The following is a 25,144-nucleotide window of genomic DNA, read 5'->3' on the forward strand; positions in this document are numbered from 1 at the left end:
ATGGAACATTTGCATAGGAAAACATTTTACTTAGGAAAACACTGGAGGAGACAATGCATTCTATGTGGGAACAATGGCTTTAAAACAGTGCTTTATCAGGAGGCATTAGGAACCTTGCCTTGAAAGCCATTATCAAATTTATCTAGAAAACCCTATGCTGTATCATAAAATAACCAGCGACTGAAGCAATCCTTACCTGCTTACTATGCCGATTTACCCCTGCTTTCAGGAGACAGCAATGAATATCAGATACTGAAGGATAAGAGAGTTGAAAGACACAGGCAATTCAAAGAAAATGATGCCAAAAACTCCATATTGCCAGAAAAATTTTAAACAAACCTGCATTCTACTTTGGAGTAACTTTTTCTTTTTTCTATTTTCAAGGAAATTTTAATTTCCTTTGATTCTCAACCAGCTCTGCCAATAGTGAAGATTTTCCTTATGTTGTCAAACGATCAATTCAAACTTGAAATCAATCACCACTTCTTTTGCTCCTAAAGCAAGGTACCTTATGATATATAATAATATAAGCTCACCTGAAGGAGGTGAGTTACAGATTTATGTCATTCTTTTAACGATCAGTTATGGAATGAAATCCAACCATCTGTCTCAGTTGTCCTGTTCTGTTCAAATCTTCATAATTTTAAATAAAGAAGAGTAATACTAATCAATAAGATTCATTTACCAATGACTATACTCCTGGAACACAGTATAGCTACTCGATAAATGGCAGCTGTTGCTATAATGTCTCTCTTGAAACAAAATACTTTCATTTTATTCTCATCTTAACATTTGTGTTAAGCTCCTAAATCCACAAAAATTATAACACTATACTATAAAAGGGAGGGTCCAAAATGTAGCTCAGATAGTAAAGAATTTGCCTGCAATGCAGGAGACCCAGGTTCGACCTCTGGTTTGGGAAGATCCTCTGGAGAAGGGAATGGCAATCCCTCCAGTATTCTTGCCTGGAAAATCCTATGGACAGAGGAGCCTGGCAGGCCATAGTCTATGGGGTCTCAAAGAGTCAGACATAACTGAGCAACTAATAATAACACTATCTAGACCACTCCTTTTATTTTATAAAATACTGACTTTAAATGTCCCCGAGATATTAAAATTTTACTGATTTTCTCTGCCTTCCCATACTCAGGAGAAGGAACAGAATCACTTGCCATAACAGAGGATTACTAAGAGACTGCTATTATTAACAGTAAATTCCTCTCCTAGAAAAGCTCTCAAAGTATGCTCTGAGAAAGACCATCACCATCTGCATCAGGACCATGGAGGCTTGTAAACTGCAGATTCCTGGGTCCTGCTCAAGACTACTGAAGCAGAATCTTGCCGTGAGGCCTAAGAACCTGCATTTTTATGATAAGCACCATTGCCTTAAAATCAAATCCAAACTCCTTAAGCTAAAAACCTATTCCTCCTTATCTGCTTTTCAGAATAACTGGGAAACACTAAGTCTCCAAGCTGTGTTTCCTTTAAGATTAGAAAGCTGTCTTCCTGCTCTCAGCATTTGTAAGCTAGCTGCAGTTCAACTTTCCTTCTTTGGTTTCCCTCTTTCTCACTTTTTTGACATCTATGTACAGTTTCCTCCCAAACTTTCTCAACCTCTCAATGACCAGCAAAACAGTGAATGTACATCAATGAGCAATGACTATATTGGAGGATTAGTTCATGGAATCTATACTCTATCCTGAGTTCCTGTATGGACACCTATTCCATGGTAACTTAAAAAAAAAAACGACAATTTTGGACATGTTTTAGTTTCCATGGGTAAATTCTCCTGTTTCATGCACTGCATTTTGGGAATCTTCCCAACTCTTCTAACTGAAATTCTGTTTCTGAATTAACTATGTAACACTGAACATCAATTTTTCACCCAAGTACGAAAGCCATCCAAATTTGTGTCAGGCATGAATTCTACAAATATGCTTACTCTGCTCTAAATTCTGGACACCGTTAAAGATCCAGAAGATACCAGGTTAGGCTGAGAGCATAGCATTCTCGCCAGAAGCAATTACGCCTATGCAGATGCAGGAAGCACTTAAGGGTGTACCATTCAGCCAGGCAGCTCTCCTCTCCTATGCTTGTGCCAGCGCCCAGTCAGCACTTCATACCTGCCCAGCCAGTGTAAACAGTGCTATCCCGAGGGTCTGCTGACTTCAGGCCTCTCTCCATTTGCTGAAGAAGCTCTCGAATCTTATTGTTCAAGCGTTGTGAAAACTCAGGAGTCAGCTGTAGATAGTAAAGGGAAAACAAGTATCAAACAATATATGCCACTTGGTGTCCTAGACTATAGGCTGTTAGAAATAGGAGGGTGCTTCATTTCCTTTCAAGCTGCAGTTTTTTTGCCTGAGAGAATGGGACAATTACTTTATTTTTAAACAACAAGGATGAATTAACAAAATGTAAAAGTACTACTGTATTTTCTTACTCAAGTGAGGAAATATTTTTGATGTAACTTAAATGTTTTACATAAAAATTTTAATCAAATATTAGACTGCCAGTGATAAACAGGATCACAGTAATTTCCATTTACTAGGAATCATCTATTATCTAAATCAATATTTCTTTTTATAATAAAAACGATTTTATTAAACTAAGCATAAAACAGAAGATATTTGCTGTTTTCAAGCAACTGGATTTTCAGTATTCAGATGCAATGTTAATTCCCTAAAGAAATACTAATTGCTTCTGTTGTTTAAAAAATGATGATAATTATTTATAAAAAAATCCATTTAGAAAAAAATGTATAAACATTTAAAAAAAAACTGTAGAAGTAGCATAAAAAAAGCTAAATAAATTCACAGATATTAGGAGCCTTCAGCAGAGTGGAAAGAACATTGGATCAAGACACAAAAACCCATGCCCAGCACAGTGCCTGGCAGGCTACGGGCCTCACAAATATCGCTCAGTGAATGAGCCAGGCCACATCCTTGTCTGCTATTAGCTGAGTGCCCGTGCTCAACCTGTAACTTCTTTATGCTTCAGCTGCCTTGTAAAGTCAGGATAATAACACCTGACTACCAATGTCAAAGGTGCACTGAGGACCAAATGAGACCGTGGGTCTCATACCCTTTGCCTTCAGGGATTCAAATGCTGACATTTTTACCATTTTAAGCAATCCAATGGTCTATAAAAATATTTTGGCTATAGACTGAAAACACACTAAGACTGGGATGTGGAGTTGGTGATATCCATATAAAGGACCATAGGTGAAGGGCAAATGGTGAGGGTTACCAAAAAGTTATGTTATTTGTTCTAGTAACTGGAAAACATTTAGAAAGTTCTGGATACATTGAATCATGAAGTGTCTTAAAAGGTCAGTTTAATATATACCTCTATTTGTAGTAATCTGCTCTGATTCTCAGATTTGGATTTCAGCAAGTAGTAAAATAGTGAAATAATGTTGGGGAACATTACAAAGGTACAAACATTTCATCACATAAGGACGGTAAAAACATATGTAACAATGACCTGCAGGCATCATAACCTCATTTTTTTTAAAAAGGGCATTTTTAAAAAATGTAGGAAGGCAGTAGGAAAAAAATGTAGGAAAGGCAGTATCAGAATTATTACTGGTAATAAAAGACATTAAATTTTACTGATAACTTAAGGCAAATCATCTAATAAGGCAAATCAGATGATCAACCATATCTGGGTTATTTACTATAAAGCATCACTATGATCCCTTATTTCACACTCTGAAGAAGAAACCACATTGTTCGACGGATACACTCCCATCATTTAACAATGTCTGCCAAGACGTTAAGATTTCAACAAGCCTTAAAAATACATTTAGTAAGATAAAATATACTTCAGTATTAATATAAAAGGCCTATAAATCTTGACTAGATAGAAGAGTGCATCTACATAAGAACATGTCATATTCTGTTCGTAGATCATGGATAATTTATCATCTCGCCTGACCTTACTGTAAGCGACAAAGAATAATGAGAATGCCTCAGCCTCAAGAAGGGACATTACCTTCTATTTGGCACATAATTGCATTTAATAAAAGCGACCTGCCTAAGAATATTGATTGCTTGTGGCAGACCAAAAAATTATTCAAATCTAGCAATAATATGAAGAGTTTCTAAAAGCCCATTTTCAATAGATGCCAGAAAACAGAGCAGTTTCTTATTGAAATATTCGCATTAACAAGTTAAGGAGGACAGATCTCCAGGGTCTGTTCCTTAGTGTTCAACATTAAACAATTTTAGAAGTGGGAGGAGGATTGTCCAAAAACCATGTGACAGGCAATAAATTACACTATTATTTTGGGGCCAGAGTTCAAATTTATGAGTATTGTTTTTTTTCTCCCTTAGATACAGACTTAAATTTGTAATTAGCATTTACTTTATAAACATCCTAAACAGCGAGCTACGTTCCATTGAAGGGTTCTGTCATTAGGATCTATATTCAACTGTTCTCTTTGCCAAGAAACATGAAGCTTCAGATCTTCCTCCAAAAAGACAAGACAAGACAAGACAAATGGTTCAGCTTCAAGATCTGCAGAGCTAGTCAGAACACAGGTCCAAAAAGCCAAACGGAAGCCATCTGGCTTCAAGGTAATGATTAGAAGCTTTGTTTCAGCAGTTAATTCTGGTCTTAAAAGAATATTGATTCCAGCTCCATATACACTTAGGCAGCCCTCTATCTTACAACTCTCTGCCATCTCTTTCATTCCTCCTACTTGCACTATTCAAGTTAAACTACAATGCTAAGTTTTTTAAGGAAAGAATCAACAGAATTACTGAAAGTTCACTTGGCAGATATGGAATCTCTAAGGCCCTTCAATCACAAGCAAAATGCTTTTTGTATGGCTGATGAGCCTAGAAGAAATTAGCTGGTAAAATCTGAAAATGTGTGCACATTTAAAGAGATCACTCTTCCCACTTAACACTTAAGATTTCTCGAGTAGGTGTATATTCTCTTAACAATTATGTTCACAGGCATGAGAAAACACAGGCCTCTGGAATCTCAAACCCAGGTTCTCTTTGTAACCTTACAGTGACTTGTGAGGTGCCCATCAGTTTAGCTGACCACTTTCATGTATTCATTTATTTATTTATTTTCCAGTTGTGGGGTTGAGTGGAAATGGGACAAAGATTTCAGGCCTCTGTCCCAAACCTCTCTTAGCAGCTGCAGTTTAAAGATGTCTTCATTGCATTCTGGTTTACTCTCGTCCTCATCCTGCCAGTACTCCAGTTCAATCATAAAACAGTAACACTGCGCATGTGAAAAGCCAGCAGGATTTCTCACCTCTCTTAAAAAACAAACCAAAATGATAAAAAAAAAAAAGGCAAGATCACACAGTAAATTGCAGAGCTGCCAATTTTTATAATTTAAATATCAATGACTGAAGTTATTTCAATGATCAATTTCTATTACAAATATTATCAACAACTTCTTATATAAGTTCAACATGTTAGAGCTCAAACTATTTTCATAAGTACTTTATATATTTAAAGTATTTTATATGTTTATACTGAAATTATGTATTTTTAAAAAAGGGATGGTCATCCCTTTCTTTCAGGCAAAATCGAACTTCTTTCCAAACACTGGGGTTTGGAGGTAGGGATGGAGGCAGATATTTCCCAAACTCACCCTCCCAGCAGAATCAAAGTAGCCTTCGGCCAGGGATTTGTTATAATCAGCATAAGGATTCGGGAAGGCCCTTTGCGCCATGATGCCAGAAACGAGCCTGCAGAACAGGGGAAAAAGAGAATCTACGTTGAGATACGGGTCAAGGCCGCGTTGCGAAGGCGGAGGCCAGCGCCCGGGGAACACCTTCCTTCCAGTCCCTCGGCCACTGCGCGGTCCTGGCGGTTCGAGTGGACCCCTGGCCCCCGGCGGCCCAGCCGTCAGGGTGTGGCACCTCCGCAAAAGGGCTGCCAGGGCTCCCAACCCACCGCGACGAAGGGGCTCCGTTTTGCACCCCACGTTCGCACTCTTGGGATTTCAAGCAACTGCTCGTGCAAGGTCCCAAAGCCCTGTACGGCCTCTGGCCACTCACCCCGCCGCCTCCGGACAAAAACTGAAGCAACGCTTTCACTGCCCACTTCCTGCCAGCTGGACCAATCAGAGCCTTCGCCAATCCGGAGGCCCGCCCCTGTCTCATTTTCAGTGTGTTAAAGAGACAGAAGTGTTGTTTCTAAAGGGTGGGGCAGGTGATTTAATTCCCGGAGAGCTGGAGAGGGAACATATCTTAGAGTAATGTGCAACTGTGGGCAATGTTTCCTACCCTTATTCTCCTTTAAATTAAAAAAAAATCAAGTAAGCTAATTCAAGTCCAGATGATTCGTAAGAATTCTTTTTTTTTTTTTTTTAATTTAGAGAAGAAAATTGAGTTCTGAACACATTCATAGTCCTACTGCTAGGACTGAAGGACTGAATAAAATTGAGGAGGATTATGTCTCTCCAGAGATTTGCCAAGCTTTTTTTTTTTTCTTAAACAAACAAAAAATGTAATAAAACACCATCATCACTCTTAGTGACAAAGATCTTTGGAGATAATTTATGATAATTTAACCTCAAAGGCACTCAGTCAATGTGAGTGGCCAATGGCCAGGGATCACATGGCAGCTGCTGAAACTTCAAGGAAAATAACATGAAAGCACAAATCACAACTCTTAAGAACTTTAATCTGCTCCTTTAGTTTAAATTAGACCATAATACTGTATATCCAAGCGCTTTAAAAAGATAACAGTGTCCGATAGAGCAAGACATAACATTCAATTCATAACATTCAATTTCAATGTTTAACAGTCTCTAGTATTTGAAAAATTTTGCTTTCATTTAAATCACACCTGGTACACATTAGGTCCATTCTGTTGCTCAGAGAATTTTGAATTTCAGTTCAATGATCAAAAATAGTCATTTTCTCTTCTCTTTCCTTCCTTATGTTTCAGTGAAGGTCCCTAGCCCCAAACCTCTTGTGGAAGCTCAATCCCCAGCCCACCCCCACCTTGGCCTAAGCTTGTTCCTCTGTGGCTGTCATCCCAAAGTCTCCTTCTGCCCTTGCTCTGGCTCAGTTTGTTCTTTTGAACCACTGCCCTACTAGGATACTTGTTAGCTCCTTCATCAAATTCATGAAAATTTAGTAGAAGCCCTCAGTGAATCTTAAATTGGAACTCCTCTTATTATAATAGATGAGTATGTGGAGGAGCAACTTGTAAGAGGAAAGAAATGGAATGAGAGCCATTTTCAGTTGTTTTTCTTTAATTATTTAAGGCTCACTACCAGTTTATCCTATTCACAGTCTTTGAGAGATTAAAATCAGAGTGATATTTATGTATACTCATGACTACTAGAGGAGTCGGGCTTCCCAGGTAGCTCAGCGGTAAAGAATCCACCTGCCAATGCAGGAGACTAGGAATCTATCTCTGGGTCGGGAAGAGTCCCCTGGAGAAGGAAATGGCAACCCACCAGTATTCTTGCCTGGGAAATCCCATGGACAGAGGAGCCTCGTGAGCCCCAGTGCATGGGGTTGCAAAAGAGTCAGACACAACTTAGCTGCTGAGAAGAAGGAAGGCATCAAAGAACAGTAGATTGTGCTTGAGCAGAAATGAAAGAAGAGTGGAAGGAGGATGCAGGGAGAGAAAGTAGAAGAGGAAGGTGGGAAAGAAGAAAGAAACATTTTAGTCAGCTTGAAAGGTAGCCTCTCAACCAAAGAAAGGAGTAGATAATGTGAGACAGTGTAGGGGCCCTCATGCTCACATTATTGACATTTTGGAAGGGATGACTCTTTGTTGTGGAAGCTATCCTGTTCACTGTAGTGTACTTAGCAGCATCCCTGTCCCCTGCCCATTAGACGACAGTAGTACCTTGTCACTGAGTAGTGATACTAACAATGTTTTCAGACTTTGCCAAATGCCAAGTATCCCTGGGGAAAGAGAAGTACAAAATTGACCCTGGTTGTAAACCACTGAAACTCATGAAAGATGATATTCTATTTCAATTTTTCCCTTAATTCCCTTTTCTCACTCATTTTTCTCCTTCAGGAGGCAATCACAACATTATATTTACTTTAGATAATATTTGGAAAATATGTCAGGGGTTGTGTACGTATGCATTTTTAATAAGTGGGGTAGTGCTATAAATAACAACTTGTGTTTTATATCTATTCATGTTGCTCTATGTATACTTGGTTGTTTTAGATACCTGTATCAGTTCAGTTCAGTCATTTAGTCCTGTCCGACTCTTTGCGACCCCATGAACTGCAGCACGCCAGGCCTCCCTGTCCATCACCAACTCCTGGAGTTCACTCAGACTCACGTCCATTGAGTCGGTGAGGCCATCCAGCCATCTCATCCTCTGTCGTCCCCTTCTCCTCCTGCCCCCAATCCCTCCCAGCATCAGAGTCTTTACCAATGACTCAACTCTTCGCATGAAGTGGCCAAAGTATTGGAGTTTCAGCTTTAGCATCAGTCCTTTCAAAGAATACCCAGGACTGATCTCCTTCAGAATGGACTGGTTGGATCTCCTTGCAGTCCAAGGGACTCTCAAGAGTCTTCTCCAACACCACAGTTCAAAAGCATCAATTCTTCGGCGCTCAGCTTTCTTCACAGTCCAACTCGCACATCCATACGTGACCAGTGGAAAAACCATAGCCTTGACTAGATGGACCTTTGTTGGCAAAGTAATGTCTCTGCTTCTGAATATGCTGTCTAGGTTGGTCATAACTTTCCTTCCAAGGAGTAAGCATCTATTAATTTCATGACTGCAATCGCCATCTGCAGTGATTTTGGAGCCCCCCAAAATAAAGTCAACCACTGTTTCCACTGTTTCCCCATCTATTTGCCATGAAGTGATGAGACCGGATGCCATGATCTTTGTTTTCTGAATGTTGAGCTTTAAAGCCAACTTTTTCACTCTCCTCTTTCACTTTCATCAAGAGGCTTTTTAGTTCCTCTTCACTTTCTGCCATAAGGGTGGTGTCATCTGCATATCTGAGGTTATTGATATTTCTCCTGGGAATCTTGATTCCAGCTTGTGTTTCTTCCAGCCCAGCGTTTCTCATGATGTGCTCTGCATATAAGTTAAACAAGCAGGGTGACAATATACAGCCTTGACATACTCCTTTCCCTATTTGAAACCAGTCTGTTGTTCCATGCCCAGTTCTAACTGTTGCTTCCTGACCTGCATACAGGTTTTTTATGACATGTCTCCAACTCATCTTACTTATCCTTTCCCTCAAGGATAAGCATTGATTCTAACTTCCGTATCGCAAATAATACAGCCAGGAATATCCAAGCACTTGTGCTTAAAAGGATCTGGTTGTGATTTTTTTCTGAGATATGTACCGTAAATGGATTTCTAGATCATAGGATGTCTTCATACTTAATTTTCCCAGTACTGTTAGATTGCTCTCCAGAACTAATGGACAAGTTTATATTCCCTCCAACAGTATCTAATAGCTTCTGACATTCCCATGTCCTCTCCAAGACTTGATATTATCTAGTATTCTGTTTTTAGCAATTCCAATGGGCAATGTGGAATCTCCTTGATTGTTAAACTTTCAGGATTTTTATTGCTAATAGTGTTGAGTTCTTTGTATACTTGTTAGACAATCTGACCTTTCCCTAAGATTTACCTACCTACATATTTTACCCATTTTTCTTTGGGCATTGTATTATTTTCTTGTTGATTTACAGCAGCTGTTTTTTGTTTTTGTTTTGTTTTTTTTTTTTTTGGATGGAGGGAGAGTTTATTCCAGTTATTAATCTCCTTTGGCTTTAGATGTTACAGATATCTTCTCATCTGTTAACTTTTTCTAAGATTTTCTCCATTGAATCAAAATTCTTCATTTGAATGAAGGCAAACCAATTCAACTTTAACACTGTAATTTCAGGATTAACTTCATGCTCAAAAAGTCTTTATCCATTCTTAAGTTTCAAAGGTGACTTACATTTTATTTTATTAGCTTTTTACTTTTTTTTTTTTTTTTTTAGTTTTTTACTTTTATGTTTAGGTCTTTAATCTCTCTGGAGTTAAGTTATGAATATAGTGTAAAGCCTGGATCCAAAATTATTTTGGAAGGGTATAGATTTGTTTTGAAAGTTCAGATATAGTCAAAGCAGGACAAGTCCTCTCTTTGTTAATCAGAAAAAAACCAAAGATTGGAATGACTAGAAATCAAATAGAACTCATGTGTCTTGTTTTAGAAGCAACCCAAAGAATTTCTCCTTGATTCTGACTCAGAAGAAAAGTGATTGACACTGACATACTGTATAACCTTCTGGGGTGGCCATAACAGAGTACAATCAGACAGGTTGGTTTAAACAACAGGAATTATCATCTCAGAGTTCTGAGATTGGAAATCCAAGACAATGTTCCAGCAGGCTTGATCTCTCCTGAATCCTCTCTCCTTCCGTGCACATGGTTGTTTTCTCCTGTGTCTTAACGTGGTCTTCTCTCTGTAAGTGTCTGCGAACAAATCTTCTCGTTATAAGAACACCAGTCATACTGGATTAGGACCCACCCCATGACCTCATTTCACGTTAATTATCTCCTTGAAAAGCCTACATCTCCAAATTTAGCCATGTGCTTAGGTACTGGGATTCAGGAATTCAACAAATGAATTTGGGGAAACACAATTCAACCCATAATGGTGCTTATGTTTTCATATATGGCAATGGTGTCTGCTCACACAGACCACAGCCTTGTCTAACTCAGTGAAACTAAGCCATGCTGTGTGGCGCCACCCAAGACAGGCGGGTCATGGTGGAGAGGTCTGACAGAATGTGGTCCACTGGAGAAGGGAATGGTAAACCGCTTCAGTATTCTTGCCTTGAGAACCCCATGAATAGTATGAAAAGGCAAAATGATAGGATACTGAAAGAGGAACTCCCCAGTTCGGTAGGTGCCCAATATGCTACTGGAGATCAGTGGAGGAATAACTCCAGAAAGAATGAAGGGATGGAGCCAAAGCAAAAACAATACCCAGCTGTGCATGTGACTGGTGATAGAAGCAAGGTCTGATGCTGTAAAGAGCAATATTGCATAGGAACCTGGAGTATTAGGTCCATTAATCAAGGCAAATTGGAAGTAGTCAAAAGGAGATGGCAAGAGTGAACATTGACATTCTAGGAATCAGTGGACTAAAATGGACTGGAAGGGGTGAATTTAACTCAGATGATCATTATATATACTACTGTGGGCAGGAATCCCTTAGAAGAAATGGAATAGCCATCATGGTCAACAAAAGAGTTTGAAATGCAGTACTTGGATGCAATCTCAAAAATGACAGGATGATTTCTGTTCCAAGGCGGACCATTCAATATCACAGCAATCCAAGTCTATGCCCCAACCAGTAATGCCGAAGAAGCTGAAGTTGAACAGTTCTATGAAGACCTACAAGACCTTTTAGAACTAACACCCAAAAAAGATGTCCTTTTCATTATAGGGAACTGAAATGCAAAAGTAGGAAGTCAAGAAACACCTGAGGTAACAGGCAAATTTAGCCTTGGAATATGGAATGAAGCAGGGCAAAGGCTAATAGAGTTTTGACAAGAGAACGCACTGGTCATAGCAACACCCTCTTCCAACAACACAAGAGAAGACTCTACACATGGACATCACCAGACGGTCAACACCGAAATCAGATTGATTATATTCTTTGCAGCCAAAGATGGAGAAGCTCTATATAGTCAGCAAAAACAAGACTGGGAGCTGACTGTGGCTCAGATCATGAACTCCTTATTGCCAAATTCAGACTTAAATTGAAGAAAGTAGGGAGAACCATTAGACCATTCAGGTATGAGCTAAATCAAATTCCTTATGATTATACAGTGGCAGTGAGAAATAGATTTAAAGGACTAGATCTGATAGATAGAGTGCCTGATGAACTATGGACGGAGGTTCGTGACATTGTACAGAAGACAAGGATCAAGACCATCCCCATGGAAAAGAAATGCAAAAAAGCAAAATGCCTGTCTGGGGAGGCCTTACAAATAGCTGTGAAAAGAAGAGAAGCGAAAAGCAAAGGAGAAAAGGAAAGATATAAGCATCTGAATGCAGAGTTCCAAAGAACAGCAAGAAGAGATAAGAAAGCCTTCCTCAGTGATCAGTGCAAAGAAATAGAGGAAAACAACAGAATGAGAAAGACTAGAGATGTCTTCAAGAAAATTAGAGATACCAAGGGAACATTTCATGCAAAGATGGGCTTGATAAAGGACAGAAATGGTATGGACCTAACAGAAGCAGAAGATATTAAGAAGAACTGGCAAGAATACACGGAAGAACTGTGCAAAAAAGATCTTCACAACCCAGATAATCACAATGGTGTGATCACTCACCTAGAGCCAGACATCCTGGAATGTGAAGTCAAGTGGGCCTTAGGAAGCATCACTAGGAACAAAGCTAGTAGGGGTGATGGAATTCCATTTGAGCTATTTCAAACCCTGAAAGATGATGCTGTGAAAGTGCTGCACTCAATATGTCAGCAAATTTGGAAAACTCAGCAATGGCCACAGGACTGGAAAAGGTCAGTTTTCATTCCAATCCCAAAGAAAGGCAATGCCAAACAGTGCTCAAACTACTGCACAATTGCACTCATCTCACATGCTAGTAAAGTAATGCTTACAATTCTCCAAGCCAGGCATCAGCAATACGTGAACCGTGAACTTCCAGATGTTCAAGCTGGTTTTAGAAAAGGCAGAGGAACCAGAGATCAAATTGCCAACATCTGCTGGATCACCGAAAAAGCAAGAGAGTTCCAGAAAAACATCAATTTCTGCTTTATTGACTATGCCAAAGCCTTTGACTGTGTGGATCACAATAAACTGTGGAAAATTCTGAAGGAGATGGGAATACCAGACCACCTGACCTGCCTCTTGAGAAACCTATATGCAGGTCAGGAAGCAACAGTTAGAACTGGACATGGAACAACAGACTGGTTCCAATTGGAAAAGGTGTGCGTCAAGGCTGTATATTGTCACCCTGCTTTTTAAACTTATATGTAGAGAACATCATGAGAAACGCTGGGCTGGAAGAAACACAAGCTGGAATCAAGATTGCAGGGAGAAATATCAATAACCTCAGATATGCAGATGACACCACCCTTATGGCAGAAAGTGAAGAGGAACTAAAAAACCTCTTGATGAAAGTGAAAGAGGAGAGTGAAAAAGTTGGCTTTAAAGCTCAACATTCAGAAAACAAAGATCATGGCATCCGGTTCCATCACTTCATAGGAAATAGATGGGAAACAGTGGAAACAGTGTCAGACTTTATTTTTTGGAGCTCCAAAATCACTGCAGATGGTGATTGCAGCCATGAAATTAAAAGACGTTTACTCCTTGGAAGGAAAGTTATGACCAACCTAGATGGCATATTCAAAAGCAGAGACATTACTTTGCCAACAAAGGTCCGTCTAGTCAAGGCTATGGTTTTTCCTGTGGTCATGTATGGATGTGAGAGTTGGACTGTGAAGAAAGCTGAGCACCAAAGAATTGATGCTTTTGAACTGTGGTGTTGGAGAAGACTCTTGAGAGTCCCTTGGACTGCAAGGAGATCCAATTAGTCAAAGGAGATCAGTCCTGGGTATTCTTTGGAAGGACTGATGCTGAAGCTGAAGCTCCAATACTTTGGCCACCTCACGTTAAGAGCTGACATTGAAAAAGACCTTGATGGTAGGAGGGATTGGGGGCAGGAGGAAAAGGGGACGACAGAGGATGAAATGGCTGGATGGCATCACCAACTCGATGGACATGAGTTTGGGTGAACTCCGGGAGTTGGTGATGGACAGGGAGGCCTGGTGTGCTGCAATTCATGGGTTTGCAAAGAGTTGGACATGACTGAGTGACTGGACTGAACTGACTGGTGTCTGCATACATCTGTGGTTAATACCGGAATGATTCAAGGACCATACACTTTTGATAAATTTAGATTTTTTAAAAAATCATTATAGTGTTCTTTCTCTTAATTTGTGAATCTGTTTTGTGTGGACCCTTAGGGAACAGTTATTGTATTATTTCCTTTAAAAAAGAATACCTCTAGAAATCTGGGAAGTTATATTATTGAGAAAACATGTATCATCAGCCAGCTCCTTAGTTGTCTTCTAAGATCTTAATTTCAAAATGCTATGATGTGTATTAGGGTGAACACTAAGTTACAGTTATAAACAGGCTTAAAAACACAATCACTGACATAACTAGAAATTTATTTTTCTCTTACCTGAGAGTAGCTTAGCTCATTGTAGCCATTTATCATCTTAGGTTCCTTCTTGTTTTTTCCACCATTAATGAGCTATCCTCACCTGCAGGATCCATGCTGGCCATAGGCATGTCTCTTCCAGGTTGTGGGAAGGTCAGGAAAACAGAGAAGTACCCATCCGATGCCTTCACCCTCAGCAGGAAGCAGAACCAATCACTTCCCACAGTATTCCATCTGTGAGTATCCAGGCACATGGCTACCTCCAGCTGCCTGGGTGGTTGTGGGATGAAGTCCTTTGCTGAGCTGCTAAATGCCCACCTAGAATAAAAGAAAGGGAAGACTCGCTGTGGTGGACAGTTGATCTTCAATGCAGAATGGAAATTCTAGTTATTGATACTCTGTGTCTCCCATCAAAGGGGCAACATGCTTAAATTTCTGTGGTGTTCCCTTTTCCTCTGACCTCCTAGCAACCACATCATCTGTGTTTCCTGCTGCATATTCCCTTGAACTTTCTGGGTCATTGACTGGGTCACTGACTTATGATAGAAGACAAATTGTAAGATTCCATATCTTTTTTTTTCTAGAAGATTCTCCCCTCTCAAAACAAAACAGGTTGAAACATATGCACAAAATCAGGCAAATGGCTATGAATTTTTTTTTTTTTACTTTTCTCCTAAGTATCATCTGTTCTGTGGAGAGTAACCTATTTTCATTTCAGCTCAAAGAAGTTTAAAGCAAGCATTATCTAAGTTGGAGTTTAATATCACTATGCTATTGGTTTAACATCCATCTGGGACTGTGTAATATTAAAACAATTTTCTATTTTATTTACAGTACAGAATCCATGGATTGACAGGAACTATATTGCCAGAGGAGGAAACAAGAACATAAACAGTCATATACCACATGCGCTACGGTACACTTTTAATTTCCCAGAGATAGTATTTCCTAAGGTAGCATTTCCTCCCTCCCTTGTCAGGAGTGTTGTTAGTGTGCTGTCAGATTCTTTTCTCTAAATGTACCTGCTGGGTGAGAACTGCTATTATGTGAGACAGATGTGCTGGGGTTTCCTTGTGAGATTAAAGACTATGTATAGAAAGTTGATAAAAAAGTACAAACATTTAAACTGTCTTTTCCTCTCTACACTTCACATTTGAGAAGGGATCTTGATCAACAGTGTTAGTTCATGTCTTTACAAGCAAAATAAAAAAGAGGTTTTCTCTGTTATTGTTGAACCCCTACTGGTTGTTAAAATTATGCAGATCTCCATTTTTCTATATGCTTAATATGCATAAGGAAGGTAGAAATCAGCAGCCTTCTGATGACAATGAATCATTAATCAGGCGGTTTATATTTGCTTCCATCCCCACTCAAGCATGTAAAACTCACCTATAAATGAAATGATTTATTACCAAAGCCTTGGAAAATGTTGTCCCATTTCAAGGTGTTCTTTTGGCATCTCTGGCACTCCTGCTTCCCAACAGAGAGACACTCTGGTTCATACAGTCCTTCATTTTAAGCTCCAGAATTGCCTCACAGCAGGTACTTTTCAATCATCTAAAAGAGAAACTTCACAATTTCCCGACTTGCCTGGTAGCCACGTTACTTGTACTTCGTCTTTCCTTTGTATTTGCCATAAGAGGTGACAGTTCAGATGGATCGGGGAGTAACTATGTGAGTAGATTAGTTTATAAAAAGAGATGGGAGAAACTGCTACTTCAGGGTATATGAACTTTGCTGTACAACTTACAGATTTAGAAGGAAACTTCCAGAATTCAGCGGGGTGCACCTGGAACGATCACAACATTGTTAATCAGCTATAATCCAATATAAAATAAAAAGTAAACAACAATTCAGCTGATTTGCCCTGCCACTGCCACGTGGGGTTATCTGGAACTGACCACATTGCTGGTCAACCAGTGGCTTTGGTCCAGAGAAGAGTGCAGTCCGGGGATGGGCTGGCTCCTTCACCACTGTCACAACATCTGGGTTGAACCTTGAAGCCTAGATCCAAACCTGCTCTTTGGAAGTGGCTGAGAAAGCCAGGGGCAAATTCTCAGGCAGGTTTCCTGACCCCTGAGGGACAGGACTTGGAGCCTAAGGAGTTACTTTTCCCCCAGGTAATTGCAAATTCTAGAGCAATTGATACAATTATGTCACCTTGCTGCTGCTGCTGCTGCTAAGTCACTTCAGTTGTGTCTGACTCTGGAACTTATTAAAAATGCAGCTTTTCTCACTTTACTGCCAGAGACTGATTCTGCCAGACTGATTCCTTTCTCAAACTTCTGCCAGAGACAGGAGTTTGGGGTTGAATCTGCATTTAAAAAAAATGAGTTCTTGATAGATTCTCTTGCAGACTAAAATTTGAAAAATGCTGGAAAGAAAGAGGGAGGAAGAATAGAAAAACTATGGTTCTAAATGGTAACAATTAGACTGAAATTTTGTGAGTTATCATATTCTCCAATTTATATTCAATATATCATAACACTAAAGTATTTACTGAGGCTATTGTTAAAAAATAGAAAAACAACACCCACTAACTCCCTTAAAAAATAAAACAGAAAGGAAAAAGAAATGTCCGTTCATTTTAACCTAATACAAACTGCACTTAGAGGGAGCTATTTCACCCTAGAACCTTCCAGATCATAACTTCTTTTGACAGCCAATTAGGATTTTAAACATCTTTGATGGTGTTAGTGGTAAAGAATCTTCCTGCTAATGCAGTAGACACAGGTTTGATCCCTGGGTCAAGATGATTTCCTGGAGGAGGAAATGGCAACCCACTCCAGTATTCTTGCCTGGAGGATCCCATGGATAGAGGAGCCTGGTGGGCTACAGTCCATGGGGTCACAAAGAGTCAGATATAACTGAGCAACTGAGTACACACACGTATTGCCAGAAGTTCTTTCTTAGATCTAACCTACATATTTCTCAACCAGAAGTTTAAGCATGTCTTGAGCAAGATGGAGAACAACTTGTCAGGACAAGTCTTTTTGAAACTTTAGCTTGTTTTTCTTCAGGCAGCATTTTACATAATTGCGTTTTACACCTTTTCATATTGGGGCTAACTAAGAGCTCTTTAATAAAGCCCTGACTCATCAAGCTGGGAACCAGGCAGGTAGTGCTGAAGGGAGCAGGAGGTTGCTGCCACTCATAAACCTGCTGGAGCATTTGGTGTTGCTGATAGGGCTATAAAAAGGCCAAGGAAGAGAGACTGGTCCACAGTCCCATTCTAATAATAATATCTACTGTATACAAAACCTTTATACTGTGTGCTGGGAACTTTACTGGGCTTCCCTGGCAGCTCAGAAGGTAAAGTATCTGCCTGCAATGCAGGAGACCTGGCTTTGATCCCTGGATCAGGAAGATACCCTGGAGAAAGGAATGGCGACCCGGTATTCTTGGGGCTTCCCTTGAGTTTCCTTTGATACTTGGAACAGTCTTGTGAGTTGTCACTACTATTAATGTCCCGCTTTTGCAGATGAGGGAGATGAAACTTACAAAGTGAAGACACTTTCCCAAGGCCATCATGGAGCAAGGGTGTGGTCCTAGACCTTTCAAATGGAGAACCACTATGCTCCCACATGATCCCTGTCCTTGGACTTGGGCAGCTCTAGCCCTCAGCGCTTCCACCCTTGCCCTCTGCTGACATTAGGGCTCCAGTGCTGCCCCTCAGCTACTCATTATCCCTGCCATTCCTTAAAAATTCCTATTTATTCTTCCTGCTCCAAATCTGTTTTTCTCTTGCTTTGAATTTGTTGTTCAGTTGCTCAGTCATCTCTGACTCTTTGTGACCTCATGGATTGTAGCATGCCAGGCTTCCCTCTCCTTTACCATCTCCTGGAGCTTGCTCAAATTCATGTCCATTGAGTTCATGATGCCATCCAACCATCTCATCCTCTGTCATCCCCTTCTCCTCCTGCCTTTTATCTTTCCCAGCATCAGGGTCTTTTCTAATGAGCTGGCTTTTCATATCAGGTGGCCACAGTATTGGCGCTTCAGCTTTAGCATCAGTCCTTCCAATGAATATTCAGGGTTGATTTCCTTTAGGATTGACTGGTTGGATCTCCTTGCTGTCCAAGGGATTCGAGTCTTCTCCAATACCACAGTTAGAAAGCATCAATTCTTTGGTACTCAGCCTTTTTTATGTTTCAACTCTCATATCCATACATGGCTATTGGAAAAACCTACTGCTTTTTAATATGCTGTCTAGGTTTGTCACAGCTTTACTTCCAAGGAGCAAATGTCTTAATTTCATGGCTGCAGTCACCATCTGCAGTGGTTTTGGAGCCCAAGAAACTAAAGTCTGTCACTGTTTCCATTGTTCCCCCATCCATTTGCCATGAAGTGATGGGACCGGATGCCATGATCTTCGTTTTTTGAATGTTGAGTTTCAAACCAGTTTTTTCACTCCCTTCTTTCACCTTCTTTAGGAGGCTCTTTATTTCCTCTTTGCTTTATGCCATAAGGGTGGTGTTATCTGCATATCTGAGGTTATTGATATTTCTCCTGGCAATCTTGATTCCAGCTTGTGCTACATCAAGCCTGGCATTTCACATGATGTACTCTGCATATAAGTTAAATAAGCAGGGTGACAATATACAACCTTGATGTACTTCTTTCCCAATTTTGAACCAGTCTGCTGTTCCATGTCCTGTTCTAACTGTTGCTTCTTGACCTGCATACAGGTTTCTTAGAAGGAAGGTAAGGTGCTTTGAATATTTGAGTTCAAATAAACTGATGCAGATGTACATGGTGGGAGGTAAAATTTTACACTTGCCTGCAAAAATCACATTTTATCTGTTTCCGTGTAGTTGATTTGTACTCAGCCTGCCTGGGGGTAGGGGGTGGGGACTGGTAAAGGGCTGGACCTCTATAATGCTTCCAAATTATATTCTCTGATACATTTGGGTTGGCTCTTTTGTTTATTCATTCACCTCTTTACTTTTCAAATAGGTGTTTCAAGTAGATGTTTTTGGAACATCTATTGTTTCCTAGGTTTTGGGAATAGAAAACTAACCGGTGTGGTGTTTTACCTAAAGTATCAGTCTAGTAAGAAGATGAACAAGTAAAGAGATGAGTGCAATCTGCATATAGGTTATCCTGTAAGATGTGCAGGCACCTATGGGAACTCATAGGAGAGGCACCTAACCCCACCTGGGGCAGCCTTGGAGGTTTCCTGGCAGGTGATACCTGAACTGAGTCTGGAAGGAAGTGTAACAATGAGCTAAATAAAAATCAGCAGGGGTGATCATTTCAGTCTAGAATGGTTGCATTTCCTATACTATATACATATGGAATTGTACCATATGTACTCTGCCTTTTTTTTTTCACCCAAAATAATTGTTTTAAGATTTATCCACATTGAACATATCAATATCTTTTTTTTTATGTTCAGTTTTATTCTAGTCTGTGGATATACCACAATTTGCTTCTTCATTCATCTCCTCATTTCAGTTCAGTTGCTCAGTTGTGTCCAACTCTTTGCGACCCCATGAACCCCAGCACGCCAGGCCTCTCTGTCCATCAGCAACTCCTGGAGCCCGTCCAAATCCATGTCCATCCAGTCGGTGATGCCATCCAACCATCTCATCCTCTGTCATCCCCTTCTCCTCCTGCCCTCAATCTTTCCCAGCATCAGGGTCTTTTCCAATGAGTCAGGTGGCCAAAGTATTGAAGTTTCAGCTTCAACATCAGTCCTTCCAATGAACATCCAAGACTGGTCTCCTTTGGGATGGACTGGTTGGATCTCCTTGCAGTCCAAGGGACTCTCAAGAGTCTTCTCCAACACCACAGTTCAAAAGCATCAATTCTTTGGCACTCAGCTTTCTTTATAGTACAACTCTCACATCCATACATGAGCACTGGAAAAACCATAGCCTTGACTAGATGGACCTTTGTTGGCAAAGTAATGTATCTGCTTTTGAATATGCTACCTAGGTTGGTCATAACTTTCCTTCCAAGGAGTAAGCATCTTTTAATTTCATGCTGCAATCACCATCTGCAGTGATTTTGGAGCCCAGAAAAATAAAGTCTGTCACTGTTTCCACTGTTTCCCCATCGATTTCCCATGAAGTGATGGGACCAGATGCCATGATCTTCATTTTCTGTATGTTGAGCTTTAAGCCAACTTTTTAACTCTCCTCTTAAACTTTCATCAAGAGGCTCTTTAGTTCTTCTTCACTTTCTGCCATAAGGGTGGTATCATCTGCATATCTGAGGTTATCAATATTTCTCCCAGCAATCTTCATTCCAGCTTGTGTTTCTTCCAGCCCAGCATTTCTCATGATGTACTCTGCATATAAGCCTTGATGTACTCCTTTTCCAATTGGAACCAATCAGTTGTTCCATGTCCAATTCTAACTGTTGTTTCCTGACCTGCATACAGGTTTCTCAAGAGGCAGGTCAGGTGGTTTGGTATTCCCATCTCTTTAAGAATCTTCCACAGTTTATTGTGATCCACACAGTCAAAGGCTTTGGTATAGTCAATAAAGCAGAAGTAGACGTTTTTCTGCAACTCTCTTGCCTTTTCGATGATCCAACAGACATTGGCAAATTTGATCCCTGGTTCCTCTACCTTTTCTAAAACCAGCTTGAACATCTGGAAGTTCACTGTTCATGTATTGCTGAAGCCTGGCTTGGAGAATTTTAAGCATTACTTTACTAGCATGTGAGATGAGTGTAATTCTTCATGAACATTTATTTGGGCTATTTCCAGTTATTTGCTATTTACAAATGAAGGTGCTAGGGGCATGTACAAGTCTTTATAAGAGTACACTCTTTTTGTTTCTCTTGGCTTAAAACTTAAGAATGGAATGACTGTGTAGAATGTAAGTGAAAGTGAAAGTTGCTCAGTCTTTGTGACCCCATGGACTATATAGTCCATGGAATTTTCCAGGCCAGAATACTGGAGTGGTAGCCTTCCCCTGGAGAAGGGAATCTTCCAAACCCAGGGATTGAACCCAGGTCTTCCACATTGCAGGTGGATTTAGCAGCTGAGCCACAAGGGAAGCTGAAGAATCCTGGAGTGGGTAGCTTATCCCTTCTCCAGCAGATCTTCCTGACCAAGAATTGAACCAAGGTCTCCTGCATTGCAGGCAGATTCTTTTCCAACTGAGCTATCAGGGAAGCCCAGTATGTGTTTGATGTTTAGAAATGAATTAACTGTGTACTAAAATGACTGTACCATTTCACATTGCCACCATCTGTGTATGAGCGTTCCAGTTCCTCCACATATTCACTGACACATGGTGTATTCAGTCCCTTTAGTTTTAGCCATCCTAGTGGGTTTGTAGTAGTTTCTCATTATTGTTTTAATTTTCATTCCTCTAGTTACTAACACTATTGAACGTCTTTTCATATGCTTTTCTGCAAACCATGTACCTTTTTTTGATGATGTGTCTATTCAAATCCTTTGCCCCTCTTTTTATTAGGGTGTTTATTTTCTTAGTAGTTTTGAGACTTCTTTATATATTTTGGACACATGTCCTTTATCAGATATGTGATTTGCAAATGTTTTCTCCAAAGCTGTGACTTGTCTTTTCTTTTTCTTAACAGTGTCTTTGAAGAACATCTAATGACTGGTTATTTGCATGCATGCTAAATTGATTCAGTCATGTCCTATTCTTTGCGATTCTGTGGCTTTTAGCTGGCCAGGCTCCTCTGTTCATGGAATTCTCCAGGCAAGAATACTGGAGTGGGTTGGCTTACCCTTCTCCATGTGATCTTCCCAACCCAGGGATTGAACCTGTGTATCTTCCATCTCCTGCATTGGCAGGCAGGTTCTTTACCGCTTGTGATACCTGAAAAATTGACTGGTTATTTGGGGGAGCACAAATGCCCAGAACCCTTGCTTTAATCTGGGATGACCCTGAAGTGACCTCTTAGATCCAGAGCTACCAATGGGATGAGTGGGGGCTTCTATTGTGACTACATTATGGGTCAGCTTCTCCATCTGCTCAATCTGCCTTCTCTCTTCTTCACAGCCCTTATTCCAAAGGATACCTTACAATAACCTCCTACATGCAAGTTTTTCTCTGAGTCAGTTTCCAGGAACCATGCCTAAAGCAGGACCTGTGTCTGCTTTTGCTTGCTATAAATCTTTACTCTGTAATGGAATCCTACCCTTTTGTTGTTGCTTAGTCACTAAGTCACGTCTGACTCTTCGTGTCCCCCTGGACTGCAGCACACACACAAAAATGTACATTGAAGAACATTTTGGTCCCTAGTTACAATTTCTGGAAATCAAGTCTTACACAAGAATATTCATAACCTTCTCCTACATTCTTATTTCCTTAAAGAATCTATACATTACTTTAACAGAAGGATCTACTGAACCATGTGCCACTCTACTTGCCTCTCATGTGGCTCTAGCTGTAGTGCCCCTTCCTCCAAACCTCCTTCCTGCCAGACTATTGTCACTTTTCTGACCACAGCCATTTAGGTCTTCAGTAGTGGGATTTATGTTCTGGTGTCCTACAACTAGCCATGTTGCAAATCATGCATGGATTTTATGATACAACAGATTCAATCTGAGTCATCAGAATCTTGTGGCAGCTTCGTAATTCATACATGGGAGTGGCTCAGGAAGCTGTGTGATGTGGTGAAGCACAGAATGAGGTTGTCTGAACCTGCATTTGCAAAACCCTTTACCGAGGAAAGAAAAAGCATCAATTGTTTGTAAGAAGAAATGAGAGATGAGGGAGGTGGTGGAAATTATACTAATGTTCCTCCAAGCCACGTCTTGACACTGGCATTCTTTGAATGACTTGCTCTCTTTATGTTTCTTTTGTGTGTGTGTGTTCAGATGTATCCAACTGTTTGTGACCCCATGGGCTGTAGCCTGCCAGGCTTCACTGTCCATGGGATTTTTCAAGCAAGAATACCAGACTGGGCTGCCATTACCTGCTCCAGGGGATCTTTCCAATCCAGGGATCAAACCTGCGTCTCCTGCATTGCAGGGAGATTATTTACCACTGATACCATCAGGGAAGTCAAGTTTATCTTGGATTTTGTTTATTACATTTTGATGCACCGCCCCCACCCTCCCACTCCTTTTATAAAAGCTAAGTTTGGTTTCTGTTTTTTTAGTTTTCTTTCCCCCACAATTTGTATTTCCTCGTTCAAGTGTTTGGATAGTAAATTTACCTTTACACATGTCTTTGCTCCCAGCCATATGTATCAATTTGCAAAAAGCCAAATAGAGAATAGTTTAGCATCAGTGAAATGTCAAGAATATGCCCCGAAGGCACCAATGCAATACTGGAGTTTCAAGTTTTAAGAATGGAATTAGGCCAGTAAATCAGTTTTCTTGCCTGTGTCAGGGGCCGTAGGGATATGTCCTAGTTCTTTAAAAAAAAAAAAAAAAAGAAAGAAAAAGCAACTGAAACTTACTCAGTATAACTCATGGGTCTGTACTGGGGACCTGTGGGAACCTTTGGACTTGAAACTAATTGAATCTACATTGAAATAGCCTTTTTCTTTCTTTATTAAATATCTGATTTGCTCGACAACTTTTTACTTTGGCTTGCTTGCATTATTCTTTTTTTGCTGCACAAATTGGCTGTTCTCCAAGGTTGAAAGAGAAGAGAGAAACAGAAAAGAGAAAATCGGGACGGAATCTTACTGTTGGTTAGATCGTAGGCAGAACCTTTCCTTTCATGTTGGAGTAAAAGATACACCTCCTCTGGTTTAAATGGGAGATCAACTAGTTGTCAATAGATAGTGGTATTATAATGTCTCTACTGCCATAGTGGAAGCAAGAACATTCTTTCTGTTTGAAAAGTGAAGAAGGATGACAAAATATGTCTGGGCCCATCATTCTCATTCAGACCCTTACCATAAAATCCCTGCTTCTCATTGCAGACTGAATTGCTCATGACATTTTTTTTTTCCAGGGCTTGACAGATTGTGGTTTTTCTAGCAGTCTCATTATTAGCCTGCTGTCTGTTTTGTCTGTACACTTCTCCTGCCCTGATGTGGTCCTGATTGGTTTGTGCCCATTGGTACCATTGCCTTAAATATTAAGGGCACACTGTGAGCAGAGATAAACCAGTTAGTGACTGCACAAATTCTACCCACCTTTCAGACAATAACTGAAAGATCTCTTTCGGGAAATTAATGTTTCCTTTGGGAACTGGGGGTTAAAAGCTCATGTTTACATCTGTTCCTACATCCTCTTTCTGACTCAAACCAGTCAATCCTTAAGGAAATCAAGCTTGAATATTCATGGGAAGGGCTGATGCTGAAGCTGAAGCTCCAATACTTTGGCCACCTGATGCAAAGAACTGACTCATTAGAAAAGACCCTGATGCTGGGAAAGATTGAAGCCAGGAGGAGAAGGTTATGACAGAGGATGAGATGGTTGTGCTAGCAGATAAGTATGGACATGAGTTTGGACATAAGTTTGAGCAAACTCCAAGAGATGGTGAAAAACAGGAAGCCTGGTGTGCTGCAGTTCGTGGGGTAGCAGAGTCTGACATGACTTAGTGACTGAACAACAACAATAGCAACAACATAGTGATTAATTTTTTATTTATAATTGCAATTAATAGCTAGAAAAATAACAGAAAGTTTAATTTTCTATGTTCTATAGGGGAAAAAAGTGAATAAATTTGCCCAAGTAGATTTACTGAGATTTTCCTAGCAGACCTGAAAGAAATCTTTGTGGACTACAGATTCATATTTTCATGAATATCCCTCTAATCTTTACTTTCATACAAATCTTTGAAATTCAAGATATAATAGATTATTAATAAATATTAATATTTGTTCATTAGACAGCTTAGCAAGAAAATTATTATTTTAGCATTTGAATGTGAGCTAGACTTCAAATGTATAGATGATGAGTAAATTTGGGGGAGGCCTGGATCACTGCAAACAGCCCCAGAAGGAACTCTTTAGTTTGATTTACCTTTTAGGACTGAAGAATATTTAGCCCAGGATTTAAAGGGGAAGTGGTCCTCCCTTCACTCTTTATACC

General features: G+C 40.1%; 1 protein-coding gene across 3 annotated transcripts in view; it reads right to left on the reverse strand.

The window, feature by feature from the left end:
* Positions 1 to 6,065, reverse strand: part of LANCL1 (LanC like glutathione S-transferase 1) — a 49,418-nt gene extending 43,353 nt beyond the window's left edge. Inside the window, exons 1-3 of one of the 3 annotated variants that reach the window (XM_010802267.4) lie at positions 6,026 to 6,065; positions 5,617 to 5,713; positions 2,124 to 2,241 (exon numbers count right to left, since the gene is read on the reverse strand). In XM_010802267.4, the coding sequence (XP_010800569.1) occupies positions 2,124 to 2,241; positions 5,617 to 5,697 (199 nt within the window). In that variant the 5' untranslated portion in view covers positions 5,698 to 5,713; positions 6,026 to 6,065. 3 annotated transcript variants of the gene reach the window in all.
* Between the last annotated feature and the right edge of the window lie 19,079 nt (positions 6,066 to 25,144).

This window comes from Bos taurus, chromosome 2 (genome assembly GCF_002263795.3).
Source record: "Bos taurus isolate L1 Dominette 01449 registration number 42190680 breed Hereford chromosome 2, ARS-UCD2.0, whole genome shotgun sequence".
In the NCBI taxonomy this organism is placed as follows: domain Eukaryota; kingdom Metazoa; phylum Chordata; class Mammalia; order Artiodactyla; family Bovidae; genus Bos; species Bos taurus.